The following is a 19,716-nucleotide window of genomic DNA, read 5'->3' as shown; positions in this document are numbered from 1 at the left end:
GTCAGCTGTAGGGTGGGGATTAGTAGATGACGGCAGGGAGATAGCCAGGGCTGGGTGCAATAAAGCTAAGATGGAAAGGTAGGTTAAAGCTAGATCATAGTTGAGCCTTGTAGGTCATGTTAAGAGGTTTGAACTTTATTTTGAGGGCACTATGAAGTCTTTGGAGCCTTGTGAACAAAGGACCGACAGATTGTCCCGACTACTCTGTGGAGTGGACTTTGTGTGTGTATGGAGGGGGTTGAAGGAGGAAAGCCTAGGTGATGAGATCAGAGAGATGAATCCAGTTAGGAGGTCAGAGAGATGGTGGTTTGGATCAGCGTGGCTGTGAAGATAGAGAAAAGGGCATAAACTTGGCGGAGGGGACAAGATTACAGCTGAACAGATTTAAAGGGTGAATGGGTGAAGCAAGCAGGACTGAAAGATACTACTGTTTTCACAGGAGCAGCTGAGTGGATGGCGGAGCCCTTGACTGAGATGGGGAATGGTCAGGGATGCCTAGGTCGGGAGTAGGGTATGGATGAAGAGTTAGGTTTTGACTGTGCTAAGTCTTGAGATGCTTTTCAGGCATCCATGTGGAGAGGCCAAGGGAGCAGTTGGATATAAAAACATGATTCTGGAGTGCAGCTGGTGCATGCTGTTCTGTGTTTATTACTTCAGTAAATATTTGTTGGCTGAGTGAATGTTGTGTACTTTGTTCCTGGTGGCTTGTTGGGTAATGTGTGGTCATGGGGAGCAGTGGTGGCATATTAATGTGTGAGAAGGACCTGGTCAAAACCGGCTTGTTGTCCCTGTTTGCAAAATCCTCACTTGTGTAGTGATACTAGTGACTACACGACGTAAATAAGCACATTGTAAAGAAGCAATGTAAATAAGCCTAACAGACTGCGGGTGTATAATGTTAAAAGTGGTGAACTGATTAAAAAGAGTAATCATTCTTGTCACATCTTCCACGATTTTGTCATCTTCCCCGTATTATTTCTTCTCAGCTGCCAGCAGGAGGCAGGACAGTGTACTGCCCAGGTGTGGAAAGACCAACAGCTGTACCTTGTCTTTTCTTCCTGTTACTCTGATTCTTGCCTGTTTTGGACACATGTAACTTTCAGACCCACCTGGAGGAACTCATTTGCAAATGAAGCAGTCAAGGAAAAACTGCATTTAGAGGCTGCTGTGCATGGACAGTGTGAGGTGTGCTTTAGCAGAGTTCTGCTAGAACGTTCCTCTTTTCCTTAGAAGCTGAATCTTTCACAGCTTACAAAAATGGGGGAGTGATTGATTTAGAATTGTGTGCTCATGTTGGAAGTGACAAGTTATTTTTCCTCCTCGGCTATAGATTCCTGTGTGTAGCTTGTTGGTTTAGAACTCTGAGGTTTATAACGTTATTTCTTTAGTGTGGATAGGTTGAAACAGGTGTGTGTTAAGACTCATTATACTGTTGTCTACGATTTCTCCCTATTCTGAGTCCGTCAGATTTATGTTCATCAATCAAATAGTTCACAATAATGAAATGTCTTCATATTAACTTTTGACTAACTACACTAGAGGTGGCAATTCCTGCTGCCTTTGTGTTTTCTAAGGTTATGTCTCCCAGGGCCGCCTGCATGGCTATATTTCTTCATTTCTTTGGACAAAATAACATCACCCTGTTACAATTTCCCCGAAGTTATGTCATTGAATTCTGACAATCATCCTGAGATAAGTGTTACCCCCATTTTGTAGACAGCTTCAGTTTCAATTTCGTTGAGTCAAACATAGTTCTAAGCTGTTTTAACTCCTTTGCATAATATCTATGAAAAAAAAGTATGTAGCAAAACATTTTTGAAGGTGGTTTCTTCCAAATCAATCATAGCAAACTATTTTTCCTTTTCTATTAGAGTAGAAAGACTGTTAGATTTCAAGTAGTTGAATCATGGTCTCAAGGCCTGGCTCAGTCCCCTGCTAGTTGTGTACCCTTAGGCAAGTTATTTATCCTGTCTGAGCCTCAATTTCTTTAGGATCTGAGGATAATATCATAGCATATTAACTTTGTTCTAAGACTCCATTGATTATACGATGCACCATCAATTTAATGCAACTTTTTTGGGGGACAGGGGAGTAGAAATTACATTAAACGCGTGTATTGATTGTAATTTCAGAAACACAGGAACGAGTACCTTCAAATTGAGGAAATATGTTATCTACTTCTTGCCTCTAGTATGTAGAACACATAGAAAAATGTTTGTAATACCCAGTAAATAGCCTGATAAATAAGCTATTCAAAAATAGTTGCCTCCTATGTGGTTGGTATGGGAAAAAAATAGTTGCCAATTTTTCTTTATCAGCCAATACTTTGTGCCTTATTTCCTTCTCTCCTGGACAGTAAGATTCTAATTTTAATTAGTAATTGAAATTGAAACGTAACTGCTGGATGATTATTCTGCTTTGTCTTCTTAAAAGCATCCTGACTTGAAATGGGAAGATGTGAACTCTTGATTTCTCTAATTTGTTTCCAGGAATAAGAAATGGTACCAACCAATTCTGTGACTCAGCCTGGTGCTTATATTTGCCAAGCTTTTGCTTACACGTCACATTTAACCTGATGACAGCAACCTTAGGAGACTGATTTAAGGGTGTATTGGGGAAGAGAGACATTTCAACATAGCAGGGAGGAGAATGAACTTGGACTATAGGCTGAGCATAGAAGTTCTATATCCACCAAGGTTTGGCTATAGAACTCTAGTGGCCAGTGTTTTGGTACATAGTTTAAGATCTTTCCTTAATAGTCCTGTCCACGTTGAACAGTTCTGCTGTGGTCTATAGTAATGTTGCCCATTAGATTGTGGCTTTTTAAAAAACTTTTTATTGAGTTACAGTATACAAGCAGGAAAGTGTATGTGTAATAAGTTTATAGCTTGAGTTTTTAAAAATTCAAAACGTATATAGCTAGCATTCAGATCAAGAAACAGAATCTCTAAAAGCTTTCTCCTGCTTCCTTCTGGTCACTGTCCTCTCTAAGGGTAACTATGCTCTTGATTTTTAATACCATGTGTTGTTTTTGCCAGTTTTTATGCTTTCTATAGATGGAATTATGAAGTATGTTCTCTTTTGCGTCTACCTGCTTTTATCAACATTATGTTTGAGAGTCACCCATATTGTTGCATGTGGTTATAGGTTGCGCATTATGGGACCATACCACAATTTATTTACTCATTCAGCTATTAATGGACCTTTTGGGCAGTTTCTAGTTTGGCTATTATGAATGGTGCTGCTATGAACATTCTAGTACATGTCTTGGTGAACATATGTACTTCTTGGTGAGCATAAATAGTAATTTCTGTTGCCTATATATCTAGGAGTAGATTTGATGGCTTCTAATTGCTCTTTGTAACGATTAAGTGCCTTTCATTTGTTTAAATTAATGGAAGGGGCCTTTTCTTGCCTACCCGTTGTGTCTCCCCACCCAGCAAAAAAGGCCACAGTTTGCTAAACCAGCATTTGTCACACAGGTGCTCATCATCTTTCTTGCTTGGTGACTGATATATACTTAAGTCCAAATCAAGTGATCCTTATTATTTCAGACAAATCCTCACTTTTTATACTTAAAAAAAAACAAAAAACACTCGACTCTGGATGGCAAATTATTTCAGTAGCAGATTGTTTAGAAGATTTTAGTTAAAGGATGGCTGCAACCTACACTCTGAAGTTGTTGGACTAATAACCGAGGAACAATGTCTTATGTCTTCTTTAAGGGTGTATATAGCAGTGAGCACATGGGCTACATATCCTTGTTAAGAGAGGAACTCTAATTAGGGCCCAGCTTTCCTCCTGAAAAAACTGGGATCATTATGGGCCTGGCCTTGAGATTGCTGTGGACTTAAAATGAGATACTCCCCCACGAGTCCTCTCAGTAAGTGTGAGGCAGGCAATCCTCTCTCTGCAAGTCGTGGCTCTTTGTGCTGCAGTTGGCTGCCTCTTAGGCTTTCCAGGGTTGAAAATAGGCCTCTTTACTCCTGGCACTGAACGTAAAGCCAGTTCCTTCTCCTTACTGTTTACATATCAGGTCGAGGAAAAAATGGGATTTAGTTGGATACTTACAATGGGGATTTCCGAAATATGTTACACTATGTCCTTCTAAAGAGATAAGCTGTCTTCTGGTGTTTTCAGATTATAATTTTAAAGTAATACAAAAATAATATTAAGTCTTTTAGATCAATGAAAGCAAGTAAAACTCAAGGGTATGCTTAATGAACAGGGAAAAGAAGTGAGATATTTTGACAGACACTGATTTCCAAAGAACAGGTGCAAACAGTGACTAAAAATAGTCTTATGTCATCAGCATTAGAGAAAATATAGTCAGACAAAAACGAGGTTTCTTTTCCAAAACCAGGCCTTGAGTAACTTATAGGAATATGGGGGTAGTTGAAATATGAATTTATAAAAACCGGTTAGCGGGTATTTCCGAAAAGATTGTGATAATACAATTAACACACCTACACATATTAATTCTTTTTACATAGTATCTTTTTAATTCGCTTTCTTAATTCCAACCTTTTACAAATCCTGTAAGATAAGGAAGGCAGAAGTCAGGATAATGTCATTGGGTAGATGATGAAGCCAGTTTGACGTCCATACTTTTCCAAGGGTCCAGGGCTGCCTAGAGAGTTTGCTTCTGGTCTTTACTCCCAGTCCTTTTCTTAAGCACAGAGAATTAATTAGTAGGTTTACTCTCAGTCTATTTCAGGATTATACAAGTGTTGTAGTAGTGAACACTTACACTAATTGCAATTGTACCTCATAATACTGATGCCATTTGTGAGAGGGATTGTAAAAATAGGGGCTTAGTATCACAAACTCTGGAGTCAGACTGTCTGGGATAAAATTCTAGCTTCACCACTTACTGGCTGATACTTAACCTTTTCTCATCCTGTTTCCTCATCTATGAAATCCATCTCCTGAATCAGTGCATGTAAATAAGCTGAGTAGCACACTAATTTATTGATTTCTTTTAAAAAACATTAACTATGGAAATTGAGGCTCAGAAGTGGTGACTTGTAAGCGAAAACTTTAACCCAGGTCTTCTCAAGTCATCTGCAGTTCCCTTTCCACTAAACTGTCCTGTTTCTGTGATAAAGTTGTGAATAAATCAAAACAAATGTTAACCTATTTTATTTTTCTGGTTTAATACACGTGTCTTGGAAAGTCACTTTTTTGGTATGCACATCGCATTTCCCTCTACAAGGAATTAAGCTCTGAGGATTACATTTCTGTACTTGGAGAATGGAACTGGCCAGTCTGTATGTGGCCAGTCCCTGTGACTGACGTCCTCCATTCCAGCCACACTTGAATTGTTAGCAGTACCCATTCAGTTATTGTGCTCTTGCAATTCTTGGGGCCTTTGTAACAAGTCCACATGTCCCCTCCCTTGTGCCAACCCTTTCTTCCTTTGACAGCCTTCCCCACTACTCTGAGGAATTCAGGGGCCATGTCTTTTGTGCTTGGTATGTGCTGGTGTGCAATGAGATAGACACATATCTCTCACACCAAAAGCCAGCATTTTGCTGCCATTTCCAAAAGTTTAGGAAAGCCATCTACTTCAATCACTATTTAGCATTGTTCTGGTGGGGATGCCAGCCAGTGAATTAGACAAGAATGAAATAAGATACAAAAGTTTATTTACAGCTAGGGTTGTATGCTTGGAAAGCCCAAGAGGCTCAATTTTCTTTTTTGTTGAGACAGAGTTTTGCTCTTGTTGCCCAGGCTGGAGTGCAATGGCGTGATCTCGGCTTACTGCAACCTCTGCCTCCTGGATTCAAGCGATTCTCCTGCCTCAGCCTCCCCAGTAGCTGGGATTACAGGCATGCGCCACCACGCCTGGCTAATTTTGTGTTTTTAGTAGAGACGAGGTTTCTCCACGTTGGTCAGGCTGGTCTCAAACTCCCAACCTCAGGTGATCTGCCCACCTCGGCCTCCCAAAGTGCTTGGATTACAGTCATGAGCCACTGCACCTGGCCAAAGCTCAATTTTCAATATTGTAGGCAGTAAGATACTCAGCTTTTGTGGTTAGGTATAAAAAGATAAAAAGAGATAGCTGTATAGACAACTCTAAAAGCTATGAAAAACTTCTTGGCTGGGAATTATATCAATATCACATGGAAATAGTAAAAGAATGATTCTAATTCATTTAGAAAAATAAAATATTGAGACTAACCAAGACAATTGTGACAATTTTCATAGAAAAAAAGGGGGAGATATTATTTAGTTGTTTACCAGCTATTAAAATATATTATAAAAGGAATAGAAATTAGGCTAGGCCCAGTGGCTCATGCCTATAATCCCAGCACTTTGGGAGGCTGAGGTGGGAGCATCATTTGAGGCTGGTAGTTTGAGACCAGCCTGGACAACATAGGGAAAGCCCATCTCAAAAAAAAAAAAAAAAATTAACCAGGTGTGATGGTACATGCCCATAGTCCTAACCACTTGGGAGGCTGAGTGGAGAATTGCTTGAACCCAGAAATTTGAGGTTACAGTGAGCTGTGGTCACGACACTGCACTCCAGCCTGAGCAACAGACTGAGACCTTGTCTCAAAAAAAAAAAAAAAAAAAGAAAATAGAAATTAAAATAACTTGATATTGGCATAGGAACCAATTCCAAACAGAATGGTGTTAAAGTAGACCTTAATATAAAAGAGACTAGAGTATAAATGTTCAATGAAAGTAGTTTTTCAAATAATTGGAAAAAATGTGGGTTACTCTGTAAATGGGGTTGGGAAAACTGGGTGACCATTTAGAAAAACAGTTGGATCTCTTCCTCATTCCTTGGATGCACCTTGAAAGTGCTAAAATAAAACCGTGAACACTTACATTCTTGGAGCGAAAAGACTTTCTAAACATGACACATCATGGATACATTTGCCTACATTTAATTAAACCTTTGTATGTCAAAATATGGCAAAAACACCATGAAAGTCTAATGAAAGATCAGAAAATGCTTGCAATGATGAGAAAGATGAGGGAATGCAGCCAGGTGCAATGGCTCATGCCTGTAATCCCAGCACTTTGGGAGGCCAGGGCAGGTGGATCACTTGAGCTCAGGAGTTTGAGACCAGCCTGGGCAACATCATGAGACCCTGTGTCTACAAAAAAATATAAAAATTAGCCAGGTGTGGTGGTGCATGCCGGTAGTCCCAGCTACTCGGGAGGCTGAGGTGGGAGAATCACCTGAGTCCAGAAGGTGGAGGTTGTAGTGAGCTAAGATCATGCCACTGCACTCCAGCCTGGGCATCAGAGCAAGATCCTATCTCAGGGGGGAAAAAAAAAGAAAGGTAAATCCAGAAGAACAAGTGAATAAAGGAAATGCTCAGGTTTTTAAAACATGAAAAGGTACTTGACTTCTCATAATGCAAATACAAATTAGTTTTCAGATTGGTGAATATATAATACATGAAATGGTGAGAGTATGGAGAGAAGACAGGATTCATCTACTTTTTAGGAGGAAGTATAAATTGAGCAAACATTTTTGTAGCCATTTGGCAGTATCTACCAAAATAAATGCTTATGTCTGTTGCTGTAGCAGATTTATTGACAGGAACTTATTCTGTATATGCACATATAAAGAGGATATACAAGAATATTTATGGTGGCATTGTAACAGTTTAAACAAAAATTTAGACATTCACATACAAGGAATACTATGAAGCCAATTAAAATATTTTGTAGGGAATGAACCAAGGTATAAAACAGTGCCATATAGAGTAGGATAAAGAAGAATGAGTAATAGTAACATGTATTTCTTAGAGGAAATACAAGACACTGATCAGCTGTTGTTGGAACTGAGAGACTGGCGGTTGGGAATGAGGCTTACTTGTTACTTTATTATTTAATTTATTTTAATTAAATTAAATGTTTTAAGACAGAGTTTCGCTCCTGTCACCCTGGCTGGAGTGCAATGTTGCGGTCTTGGCTTACTGCAACCTCTGCCTCCTGGGTTCAAGCGATTCTCCTGCCTCAGCCTCCCGAGTAGCTGAGATTACAGGCACCTGCCACCACACCTGGCTAATTTTTGTAATTTTGTTAGAGACGGGGTTTCACCATGTTGGCCTGGCTGGTCTTGAACTTTTGACCTCAGGTGATCTGCCCGCCTTGGCTTCCTAAAGTGCTGGGATTACAGGCATGAGCCACCAAACCTGGCATGTTACTTTAGACCCTTCTTATGTTTTGTTTTTTCAGGGAAATTTTTTTTTTTTTTTTTTGAGATGGAGTCTCGCTCTGTTGCCCAGGCTGGAGTGCAGTGGCGCAATCTTGGCTCACTGCAAGCTCCGCCTCCCGGGTTCACGCCATTCTCCTGCCTCAGCCTCTCCGAGTAGCTGGGACTACAGGCGCCCACCACCACGCCTGGCTAATTTTTTGTATTTTTTAGTAGAGACGGGGTTTCACCGTGGTCTGGAGCTCCTGACCTCGTGATCCGCCCGCCTTGGCCTCCCAAAGTGCTGGGATTACAAGTGTGAGCCACCGCGCCCGGCCGGGAAATGTTTTTAAAGAAAAAGTGCGCCTGTTGCCTATTTAGTGTATTGATTTGAATAAAAAATTGTTTTACTTCTGCCTTTGAATGTGGCATTTTTGGACAAGATTTGTCATTCCAGAATATTCTTTCCCTAAATAGAGGCATTACTGTACTGTTGGAAATTAAGCCTTTGTAATTCATTTTTTGACGTAGGCTTAATTGTATGCCTGATCTCAGTAAAGACTAGCCATATACTCACATAGTATTGATTTTGTTTCAACTTGTTTAGAAATATTTGTTGCTTATTTTATGATGTCGTTTTATTCCACTGATTTGCAAAGTGATGTGATTGTATTTGGTGTGAACACTTTTCTTCGGCTGTTTTCTTGAGTTGTGTTGGTAGGATCACTTTCATACCTCTCATTGAGGAGGATGCTTTGCAGGGGTTAATTTTGTTTAGTTAAAAGGCAAAGAAATAACCAGGCTTACAGAAACTAACAGCTGTGTTTATTTTGATCTGGACAGATTTGGAGGCCAATCACTGCCACCTTTTATTTCCCTGTGGGTCCAGGAACTGGATTTCTTTATTTGGTCAATTTATATTTCTTGTATCAGTATTCTACGCGACTTGAAACAGGTATGTTACCCGTAGTTGTTTTAAGCATTGTTTCTTTCTCATTTACTATTCCATGTGTTTACTTTGGAGGAATTTGGAGGGCAGTTAGCATTACAAAAAGAAACTGCGTAAGGATAGTAAATGCTCAGTGACTGTACCAGGACTGCGCTAGGCACTTAGCTTATTCAATTTTTAATCCTCACAACATCCTGAGGTATAAGTAGCAGTGTTACCACTTTATAGATGCAAAAAGTAGCAGATCAGAGGTTGACATGTCTTGTCCATCTCCTTAGTGGCTGAGCTGTGTGCCTTTCATTTATTTTGATGGTCTCCCTCATTTCTTTTGCAGCAGTCCTTGTCCTTCAGTGCAGAATTGGGCTGGAGTATATATGTCTCCTAGATTGGGGTTGAAAAACATTAATTTATGTAATTAAAAGCCTAGATTTATTCTCTAATTGAAAAACTCAACTCTAAAATACAGTATATAGCCAAGATTTAATAATATGTGGTAGTTTATCAGGTATGAGTACCAATGTAATATTTTATTTTATTTATTTGTTTATTTTTTGAGACAGCCTTGCTCCGTTGCCCAGGCTGGAGTGCAGTGGTGCCATCTCAGTTCACTGTAGCCTCTGCCTCTCGGGTTCAAGCAATTCTCATGCCTCAGCCTCCTGAGGAGCTGAGATTACAGACACCTGCCACCATACCCAGCTAATTTTTGTATTTTTAGTAGAGACAGGTTTTTACCCTGTTGGCCAGGCTGGTATCAAACTCCTGACCTCAAGTGATCCGCCTGCCTCGACCTCCAAAGTGCTGGGATTACAGGTGTGAGCCAATGCGCCCAGCCAACCTATGTAATATTATGGATAAATTCGAAAAATCTTTTCATAATAGTGTCTTACTGAATTGTCATTTATTTTCTACAATACCTTATATGCTGTCTGAGTCACTTATACTAAAGAAACAATACATCAATACACTGTGTTACAATATGGATATAATTTCGTTAAATTTAAATGATTTTGAAAAGGCTGACTGACTTCAGAGACTTTATAAACTTGCTGGCTGTTACCTCAGGGTAGAGAACTCTGAACTACCCTTAAGTATAAGTCAGTACTCATATGGTTGAGAATTGCGAATCAGTCTCATCACTGCAGGGAAATAGTAGGATGGGTATTTGATATCAAGTAACATTTTTCCTTAAATTGGCATTTGCTTTTAGGTTCTTTTTAAAAAGAAAGAAATTGTATTAATACAAAGTGTAAGGTCGTAGACTATTATATTACTATTGGGAGGAACCTAGTTTATTTCCTGAGTTTTACCAAAAGATGAATAGGAGATTCAAGGAAGTGAAGTAACTTGGCAGAAGTGAAACTGACAACTAGGCCTCTCACCACCATATCAGGGGTTTGATCTTTAAATCTACCAGAATATGTGATTTTTTATTCTCCTTTGTTCCAGTTGGACCCGTTATGATACTGAGTGCTTAGCAGTCTGCCTTTCTGGTATAATTTAATTGAGGATTAATTTGTTAGAGTAATTTTTTTTTTTTTTTGAGACAGGGTCTTGCTCTGTCACCCAGGCTGGAGTATAGTGGCACAGTCATGGCTCCCTACAGCCTTGACTGCCTGGGTTCAAGTGATCCTCCCACCTTAGCCTCCCTAGTAGCTACAAGTATGGGTGTTAAACCGCCACACCTAGCTGACTTGTATTTTTTGTAGAGATGGGGTTTCACCATGTTGCCCAGCCTGGTCTTGAACTCCTGGGCTCAAGAGATCTGCCCACCTTGACCTCCCAAAGTGCTGGGATTACAGGCATGAGCCACTGTGCCCAGCTGGAGTAATTATTTTATATTGATAGTAAACGTTATATCAATAGTAAAATAGATTAAGTGTGGATGATCTATGATCAGTTATTTAAAATTTTATTCTGGAAAATTTTCAAACATATGCAAAAGTGGAGGGAAAAGTCAACCTTTTTTCTTTTCACTGAGACCAAATTCACATAACATAAAATTCATCATTTTAACCATTTTAAGGTGTACAATTCAGTGGTCTTTAGTATATTCAGAATGTTATGCAGCCATCATCACAATCTAATTCCAGAACATTTTCATCATTCCCTAAAAAAGCCAAAGCAGTCACTCTTTACCCCCCTACTTTCCCTCCTCCCAGCCTCTGGCAACCACTAATCTACTTTCCGTGTATATGGATTTACCTGTTCAGGACATTTCATATGTCCTTTGGTGACCGGCTTCTTTCACTTAGCACAATGTTTTTAAGGTTCATCCCTGTCGTAGTGTGTGTCAGTACGAACCCCTCCTTAACCATCTAATGGTTATCACCTCTAATAGTTATCTCATAGCCAATCTTGTTTTATTTATATCTATCGCTGTCCTCCACCCCTGATTATTTGAAGCAAAATGCCAGACATTTCATTTGTAAATATTTCAGAATTTAACTCTGAACTATAAGGACTTAAAACATAATTCTAATGCTGTTATTAAAACTAAGTTGCTATAATTCCATGGCCACTTTTTTTTCTTTTTTTTTTTTTTTTTTTTTGAGATACTGTTTCACTCTGTCACCCAGGCGGGAGTGCAGTGGCGTGATCTCAGCTTACTGCAACCTCTGCCTCCTGGGTTCAAGTGATTCTCGTGCCTCAGGCTCCTGAGTAGCTGGGATTACGGGTGCATGCCACCACATCTGGCTAATTTTTGTGTTTTTGGTAGAGATGGCATTTCGCCATATTGGCCAGGCTGGTCTCGAACTCCTGACCTTAGGTGATCCATCTGCTTCAGCCTCCCACAATACTGGGATTACAGGCGTGAGCCACTGTGCCTGGCCAGTGGCCACTTTTTATTTTTAGTTGTCTTCTTGTGCTCTGAATCCCTTTACCCAACCCTATTACCTGGTCAGGTAATACAACAAATTGTAATGTTATTCTCCCTGAATACCAATTTAGGACAAATCTGTGGGATTATTAGGTCACTGGTCTCTTTTATTTGCTTTGATTTTTATAAGTTGCCCCCTCATTCCCTACTCAACAACTACAGAGCATTTTGAAAGGCTTGAGCTGAGAGGCGTTTTTTAACAGCTTTATTGAGATATAATTCATATACCGTACAACGTACCCGTTTAAAGTATACACAATTCATTGGTTTTTAGTATATTGACAGAGTTGTATAGTCATTATCACACTCATTTTTATAATATTTCACCACCCCCAAAAGAAACCCTACCATTAGCAGCCATTCTCGCTTTTCATTTAATCCCTTCCTCCCCCACACCCTTAGGAAACCACTGATTTTTTTTTTTTTTTTGAGACAGAGTCTCACTCTGTCGCCCAGGCTGGAGTGCAGTGGCACTGTCTTGGCTCTTTGCAACCTCTGCATCTCGGGTTCAAGCAATTCTCATGCCTCAGCCTCCTGAGTAGCTGAGACTACAGGCGCTCACCACCACATCCAGCTAATTTTTGTATTTTTAGTAGACAGGTTTTCACCTTGTTGGCCAGGCTGGTCTCAAACTCCTGATCTCAAGTGATTCGCCCACCTCAGCCTCCCAAAGTGCTGGTATTACAGGCGTGAGCCACTGTACCTGACCAAAACCACTGATCTTATTGACTCTTTAGATTTGCCTGTTCTGGGCATTTCTTAAAATCATACAGTATTTTGTTGCCTTTTGTGACTTACGTCTTTTACATAGCATAATGTTTTCAAGATTCTTCCATATAGCCTATATCAGTGCTTCATTCCATTTTATTACCAATTAAGATTCCATTGTATGGATATACCTCATTTTGTTTATTCAGTCATCAGTTGATAGACATTTGACTTGGTTTCATTTTTTGGCCATTGTGAATAATAGCTGCCATGAACGTGTAGAGAGGAACTTTTGAGATCATTCTGTGTAACGCTCTTATTTCATAGATAAGAAAACAGTGATCGAGAATGGTGGTGACATGTCCCAAAAGTTGCAGAGCTCTTGAGTTAACGCAGTTAGGACTGGAACCTAGGTTCACTGATCCCCAGTTTTCTGTCAACCACACAGTTTTAAGTTAACATCTTGACAAAATGTTTGCCACCTGCATATTTTCCTGCCTGGCTAAATTGTTAGTTATATAGCAGAGTTGGCTTATTTATGAGGTTTCTGATTTGAACTGGAAGACTGTAATTTGAAACCAGTTAATTTGTAAATTCTCAGTTGCAGGCATGTCAGATAATATATTGCTGTAATTTATATGATTACAATATTTTAAGTACTCAGTCTAAAGACTCCTTAGGAATCAGACAGCCAAAGCCACATCAAAAGAAGCACAGCTATTATTAAAATTCGGAAATTGTGTTAGAATTTCAGCTGTGATTCATCATTGTGATCCTTTAGCATTAGGCCTGCTTAACACTGTGGCTGAAGTGTGCTTTGAGGTATCAAGGGAGAAATAAAGGAGAGTAGAAGACACTTTTGCTGGAAACCTATTTTCTTTTAGATATATCTTTTTGCTTTACTGACACTTGTTGGGTTTCTTTTTTTAAATTGACTAGCTGTATCATGTAACTGTGAGGGGGTGTGCAACGGGGAGGGAAAGTAACTTTCAAGCTAGAGTGATCTTACAGTCATTTCTGTTTCTTTTTTTTTTTTCTTCTTAAAGTCTTCTAACTGAAGGCATTAGGAATCATGCTTATACGAGAGGCCGTTGTTGATTATGCTGCTCAGTAAGGCATATGGTGCAGTGACAGGAGCACTGTGCTAGTAATTTGATGTCACTCTGGTTCTAACAAGCTCTGTGACTTTGGTCATGTGACTTTAACTCTGCATCTTTAAGAAGCAGGTCGTAGTTCTTTCCATTCTCCTTTCCAGATGCAGTATGAGGACTGAGTCAGAGGCTATGGAAAGGTTTGGCTGACACTTTATTCCCTCCTTCCCCCACATTGTTTTCCCTTGGTAGAATGTAAGTCTCTGGAAGACAGAGACTTTCTTTTTCAGTATCTAAGGCCAGTGTGGTACAGGTGGTTGTGTGTGTGTATGTGTGTTTCTAATAATAATGGTAAGTACCTCCCAGCATAGCCATGCTGGGGGAGACACAATAGGAGACAAAACAGGCATGGTTCCTCCTCTGACAGAACTTACGGTCTAGTGGAGGAGGACAGGGATCAAGCATGTAATCCTGAATGCGGCCATCAGGTCACGGCGAGAGCCAAGAAGGAAAAGCTGACAGCCTAGGAGGGAGCTTGGGGGGCCTCACTGGTCTTTGGGATACAGGGCTCAGAAGCTGTGGAATTGACTGTACTTTCTCTGGGTCTCTTTTAACCTGTGGTAGTCACAGCATGTCACTTACTGGAATTCAGTTAGGAGAGCATAGATTAACCTTACTCGGGTAACTTTGATTCAGGGCTTTATTGGGGACATTGTTTAGATATTTAAAAAAATTCACTTTTCTAGAGAGGAGTGTTTTTTAAAATGTTCTCATTTTGGCTTTTTCTATAACTTTTTGAAGTGTTTCTCTATGTAGATGTTACTTTGTTGTGAAATTCTGAACCATGACATTTGGCTTGTTTTTGTTTCCAGGGGCTTTTGATGGGAGGCCAGCAGACTATTTATTCATGCTCCTCTTTAACTGGATTTGCATCGTGGTATCCTTCAGTCTGTGATTTTGGGCCAGAAATAAACCAGTTTTTTTCCAGGTTCGGGGAAATAGATCATATTCTATAAACATTTCAAATTACAATATTTGCATCTTGGTTGACTACAGTTAATAAGAATAATTAAAGTTTTTTTTAAAAACTGTAGTAAATCATATAGCCCTTGAGTGATGCATTCTCTTACCATTTGTGGGATTTTTTTCCACCTTTGGTTGAGTAGTTTTATGACTGTTCCCTCTTCTTGTTCCCAGTTCTCTGTGTTCTCATGTGTGACAGCTTGTTGACTGAGGCACAAAGAGAGTCCGTGCCATGAGACAGCTTTTGAAATCTGTGGTCCTTATCAGAAAATTAATTTACAACCAGCATCCTTTTCTGACTTCATTGCTGTCCTTCTCTTGGGGTCCTACATAGTAATTCAGTCCCTCTATAAAGTACCCAGCTCTGGGAAGGGACACTACATTTCTCTGCTTTGTATCAATAGCAGTTGTCAGCAGCCCTCCAACTGCATGACTCTTACAGATGGTGAGAGCAGCAGCAGCTCTCCATGTCTCAGGTCCTGAGCAAAATTGGTGAGCTCAAAATTGCCTTTGGGCTCAGCTTCCATTTAAACTTGGCTGAGGGCCAGAAAATGTGGCACTGTGGATGCCCTTTCCCCTCCTTTGAGGGAAGGAAAAAAATATTTTGGACTTTAACCATGCTATAGAGTCCTGAGAATGTAAGTAGAATGATTATTTCCTTCAAAGGCTACAGGCATCTTCCTCCTTTATTTGAAGGAGAGATGTTAAAATGCAATAGCAGAGAAAAAGGATGCCAGATGACCAGACTAAGTCATATGCTGAAGCTGTTGATTTCTACTGTGTCCTTGTCATGGTATCGTCTAATGGAATATGCATAATGAAGATTAGATACCTTTGTGTTGTAGAATGTTTTAAGCAATCTGAACTATAGAAAAGTATTTTCCTTCAGAACACTGGAATTAACAACTTTTTTAATTAAAAAAATATGTATATAAATTAGAGATGGGTCTTGCTATGTTGCCCAGGCTGGTCTAGAACTCCTGGCCTCAAGCAGTCCTCCCATCTTGGCCTTCCAAAGTACAGAGATTACAGGCATGAGCCAAATTACACCTGGCCAAGTGAACTTTTAAATGGGAGGAAAATAACCACATCAGTCTTGACTAGGTACAGAATGCTTTTTTATGTCTGATCTTTAACTTTACAAACCAAGATTACTGGCTTAGCAATGGATATGCAGGTAAGTGTCCGTTTAAACTATCTATTTGCTCTTTTATGTGTTTCAAATATACTCTTACTGGCCTTTGTCAGAAGTTGAAATTGCATTAACTATGGGGTTAATTATGTGGTATTTTGAAATTACAGAATTACAGCTGTTTTATTTATTTATTTATTTATGAGATGGAGTCTTGCTGTGTTGCCCAGGCTGGAGTGCAGTGGCTTGATCTCGGCTCACTGCAACCTCCGCCTCCCAGGTTCAAGTGATTCTCCTGCCTCAGCTTCTCGAGTAGCTGGGATTACAGATGCACGCCACCACGCCTGGCTAATTTTTGTATTTTTAGTAGAGATGGGGTTTCACCATGTCACCAGGCTGGTCTTGAACTCCTGACCTCATGATCCGCCTGCCTCGGCCTCCCAAAGTGCTGGGATTACAGGCGTGAGCCACCGTGCCTGGCCTATAGCTGTTTTATTTTGAGGATCTTAAGTCAGCTAAATCTTTGAAGATCTTACATGAGTTATCTAAATCATTGCTTTCCTTGCTCATTTCTGGCCTCTTTTTGGTGTTTGAACATTGACAATAATGGTTGTCTAGTATTTTCTAGGCATGTGACAAGGGTGTCTAGTATTTTCTAGGCATGTACATGGATGTTTTTTAAAAATTGAGATTATATGGTAATGCTTTGTTGCTTACTTTTTGTAAATAACAGAGCTTGACTCTTACATTTCTGAATCCATCTAAAATAATATAGTTTTGTTTTATTGTAGGATTTTGTAGTATTCATTGTATGATAAATAATAGGATCAATTTATAATTCTGATCAGTTGAGTTTCCCTTTACCCAGGTGAGGATTGTTGTGAAGAGGAGGGGTAAAAAGCATAGTAGACGTACACCTTTTTTTAAGTGCCTCTGGAGCCTGGTTTTTACATGTCGACTTCTTTTGCAGTTGCTGATGATTCCTCTGATCATGTCAGTACTTTATGTCTGGGCCCAGCTGAACAGAGACATGATTGTATCATTTTGGTTTGGAACACGATTTAAGGTAGTTTGCCTTGGTTGGAAAAGTGTCCTTTTCATTTGTCTGCCGAAATCCCTCTTCAGTCCAGAGATGTACTTTCTGACTCATCCAGAAGAGGTCACTGCAGAGCAGTGTACCATAGGCAAGCCCCTTTCTGCCCTCCTCAATCCCAGCTCTATTTAATTAGCCAACCTGGAGTCCGTTGCTGGCCTTTGTTTCTTCACTCCCTCTGTACCTCGGGCCCCTCAAGGATATGTCCCTGAGTGATCTTATGTGTTAGAGAGAAGGAGAGATAACTCATGTGAAACCCTGCTTTAAAAATCTGTTCTTATCACTCCCTCGTTCCCTGTTATTTGCTTTATACTGTAGCTGAAACAGATTGTTTTTGCCCCCAAACACTTCTCTTTGTACATTCTTTCACAATTTTCCACCTGTAACATCTTGATTCTCTTCTTCGTATAAATCCTACCCATTCTTAATTTGAGATGGAACTGAACATATTTCCTGAATCTCCTGCCTAGAATTAGTCTTACGTTTGGGCTTTTTCAATACTTTGTGTTTCTCTTTAGTACTTAGCACATGTAGCTGTAAAGTTATTTAAGTATAACACTCTCTTTCGTAGTTTGTGAAGTTTCTTGCAACTCCTTTAGCTCTTGGTATGATGTCTTGGATTTGGTAAGGGGCTCAAATGTTGAGTTCATTTGGAGAGCTTTCTTATTTGGGAGAGTATTAGTTTAAGATATCAATGCGTAATGAGATAAAAATTCAGAGGAATTTTGCAAGATATGTAAAAGAAGAACCTAAAAAGATGGGGTATATTTATTTTATTTGTAACAATTTGTTGGCTGGAATCTTAGTGTGATTCTCTCATGGGCCTTGCTTTTAGTAGCATCTGTAGGACACTCATCTGCTTTTTGAAGCTGTTTGTTTATAGCAATTCAGCAGGGCCTATATTGCATCAGTCCTGTGGGCAAAGTACTGTGTCCTTCCAGTTACAAATATACAATTAAGTCTAGTTTTAGATAGGAAGGTTTAAGTATAGTGGGAATAATGCTAGATTGATCTGAGAAATTTTGCTGTGACCTTCCAGAGGATTTATATAAAGCCCTTGTCAGTGTATCCTTACCAACTTTAGTCCCTGTAGTAGCTGTGTCCTCATCAGGTGTGGCTACTCACATTTGCATATATTCATTCCATCTTAGGCCTGCTATTTACCCTGGGTTATCCTTGGATTCAACTATATCATCGGAGGCTCGTAAGTGATATTAGATTTATTTAATTGGAAACTAATCCTTGGAAAATTTCCATTAGTTTTTATCTTTCTCTAACCTTTATACAACTTTAAAGAATCTCAACATTGACGCATTAGAACCTTATGCTTATGGAATAATTTCACTTCGATTGAATTGATTAGATTGCAGGGCTTTAGGCATATTTAACATTGAATGGTTGCGATTTTGTTAACTTATTGTTACACACAGTATGTTCCTGTGTGTATAGTATAGGAATAAATATGTATTTCTGGATTCACTATTCAGATTGGGCAAACAGAGACCTAATTTTTGTCTGAGTTGACTCCTGTAAGAGCTATGTATAAAATTACTATGTCTTATATTCTTAAGGCATTTCCAGAATGCCTTGGAAACTGCCGATCGGTCATAGAAATCCAGATTCTTAGATAGGATATAATTTTGCAAGTGGTTTGATAATACAGAATTTTTTTTTTTTTTTTTTTTTTGAGACGAAGTTTCACTTTTGTCACCCAGGCTGGAGTGCAATGGTGCAATCTTGGCTCATTGTAACCTCTGCCTCATAGGTTCAAGCAATTCTCCTGCCTCAGCCTCCCGAGTAGCTGGGATTACAGGCGCCCGCCTCCACGCCCGGCAATTTTTTTTTTTTTTTGGTATTTTTAGTAGAGATGGGGTTTTGCCATGTTTGCCAGGCTGGTCTCAAACTCCTGACCTCAAATGATCTGCCTGCCTTGGCCTCCCAAAGTGCTGGGATTACAGGCATGAGCCACCATGCCTGGATGATAATACAGAACTTTTGGCCAACCAGGGTCAAATATCTAGTCTATTGGTCAGGGATTAGAGCTAGACATAGGAATACCTTTAATTTATCCAGTCAGAATTTTAAAGGGAGGATACCAAGATGCAACTTCTCTAAGAACTCCCGTTTCTTCATTTTTTCTGTTTATTTATTTACTTACTTTTTCAAGATGGGGTCTCACTCTGTCACTGAGGTTGGAGTGCAGTGGTGCGATCTTGGTTCACTGCAACCTCTGCTTCCCAGGTTCAAGCAATTCTCATGCCTCAGCCTCCCGAGTAGCTGGGATTACAGGCGTGCACCACCATACCCAGCTAATTTTTGTATTTTTTGTAGAGATGAGGTTTCGCTATGTTGCCCAGGCTGGTCTTGAACTTGTGACCTCAAATGATCCCCTCGCCTTGGCCTCCCAAAGTGCTGGGATTGCAGGCATGAGCCACTGCACCCAGCCAGAACTCCCATTTCTTGTATTACAAACCACTTTTAATATTTCAATCCATTTTTATAGTGCTGGTTCTTCATTTGTCTGACATATTTGCTCTGTGTGATCCTAACTTCTTCTGCATATTGTTGGGGAGAAGTGAATGAATGGAGCAGACCGTTTAGAGCAAAGCATGTTCTGAACTTGGTAAAGCTGCTCTTCCACCCAGGAAGGTGAAGTCTGAAGTAGTTGCAGGTGTTGATTTGCC

General features: G+C 39.8%; 2 protein-coding genes across 4 annotated transcripts in view; one reads left to right on the top strand and one right to left on the bottom strand.

Annotated features, from left to right (window-relative positions):
* DERL1 (derlin 1) overlaps positions 1-19,716 on the top strand; it is a 30,555-nt gene that overhangs the window by 3,932 nt on the left and 6,907 nt on the right. For both annotated transcript variants that reach the window (XM_055287151.2, XM_055287150.2), the window contains exons 2-6: positions 9,002-9,113; positions 14,657-14,721; positions 15,958-15,984; positions 16,910-17,005; positions 18,184-18,236. In XM_055287151.2, the coding sequence (XP_055143126.1) occupies positions 9,002-9,113; positions 14,657-14,721; positions 15,958-15,984; positions 16,910-17,005; positions 18,184-18,236 (353 nt within the window). The remainder of the gene's footprint in view (positions 1-9,001; positions 9,114-14,656; positions 14,722-15,957; positions 15,985-16,909; positions 17,006-18,183; positions 18,237-19,716) is intronic.
* The window catches only part of ZHX2 (zinc fingers and homeoboxes 2), a 268,568-nt gene continuing 249,399 nt past the window's right edge, over positions 548-19,716 (bottom strand). Inside the window, exons 4-5 of one of the 2 annotated variants that reach the window (XR_008659078.2) lie at positions 9,326-9,488; positions 548-4,669 (exon numbers count right to left, since the gene is read on the bottom strand). The gene's annotated coding sequence lies outside the window, so the exon portion shown is untranslated. Of the gene's footprint in view, positions 4,670-8,964; positions 9,489-19,716 lie in introns of those variants that run through there. The other variant, XM_055287148.2, reaches the window with a different exon arrangement.

This window comes from Symphalangus syndactylus, chromosome 7 (genome assembly GCF_028878055.3).
Source record: "Symphalangus syndactylus isolate Jambi chromosome 7, NHGRI_mSymSyn1-v2.1_pri, whole genome shotgun sequence".
NCBI lineage: Eukaryota > Metazoa > Chordata > Mammalia > Primates > Hylobatidae > Symphalangus > Symphalangus syndactylus.
The sequence above is the reverse complement of the archived record's forward strand: the minus strand, read 5'-3'. Positions and strand labels throughout refer to the sequence as shown.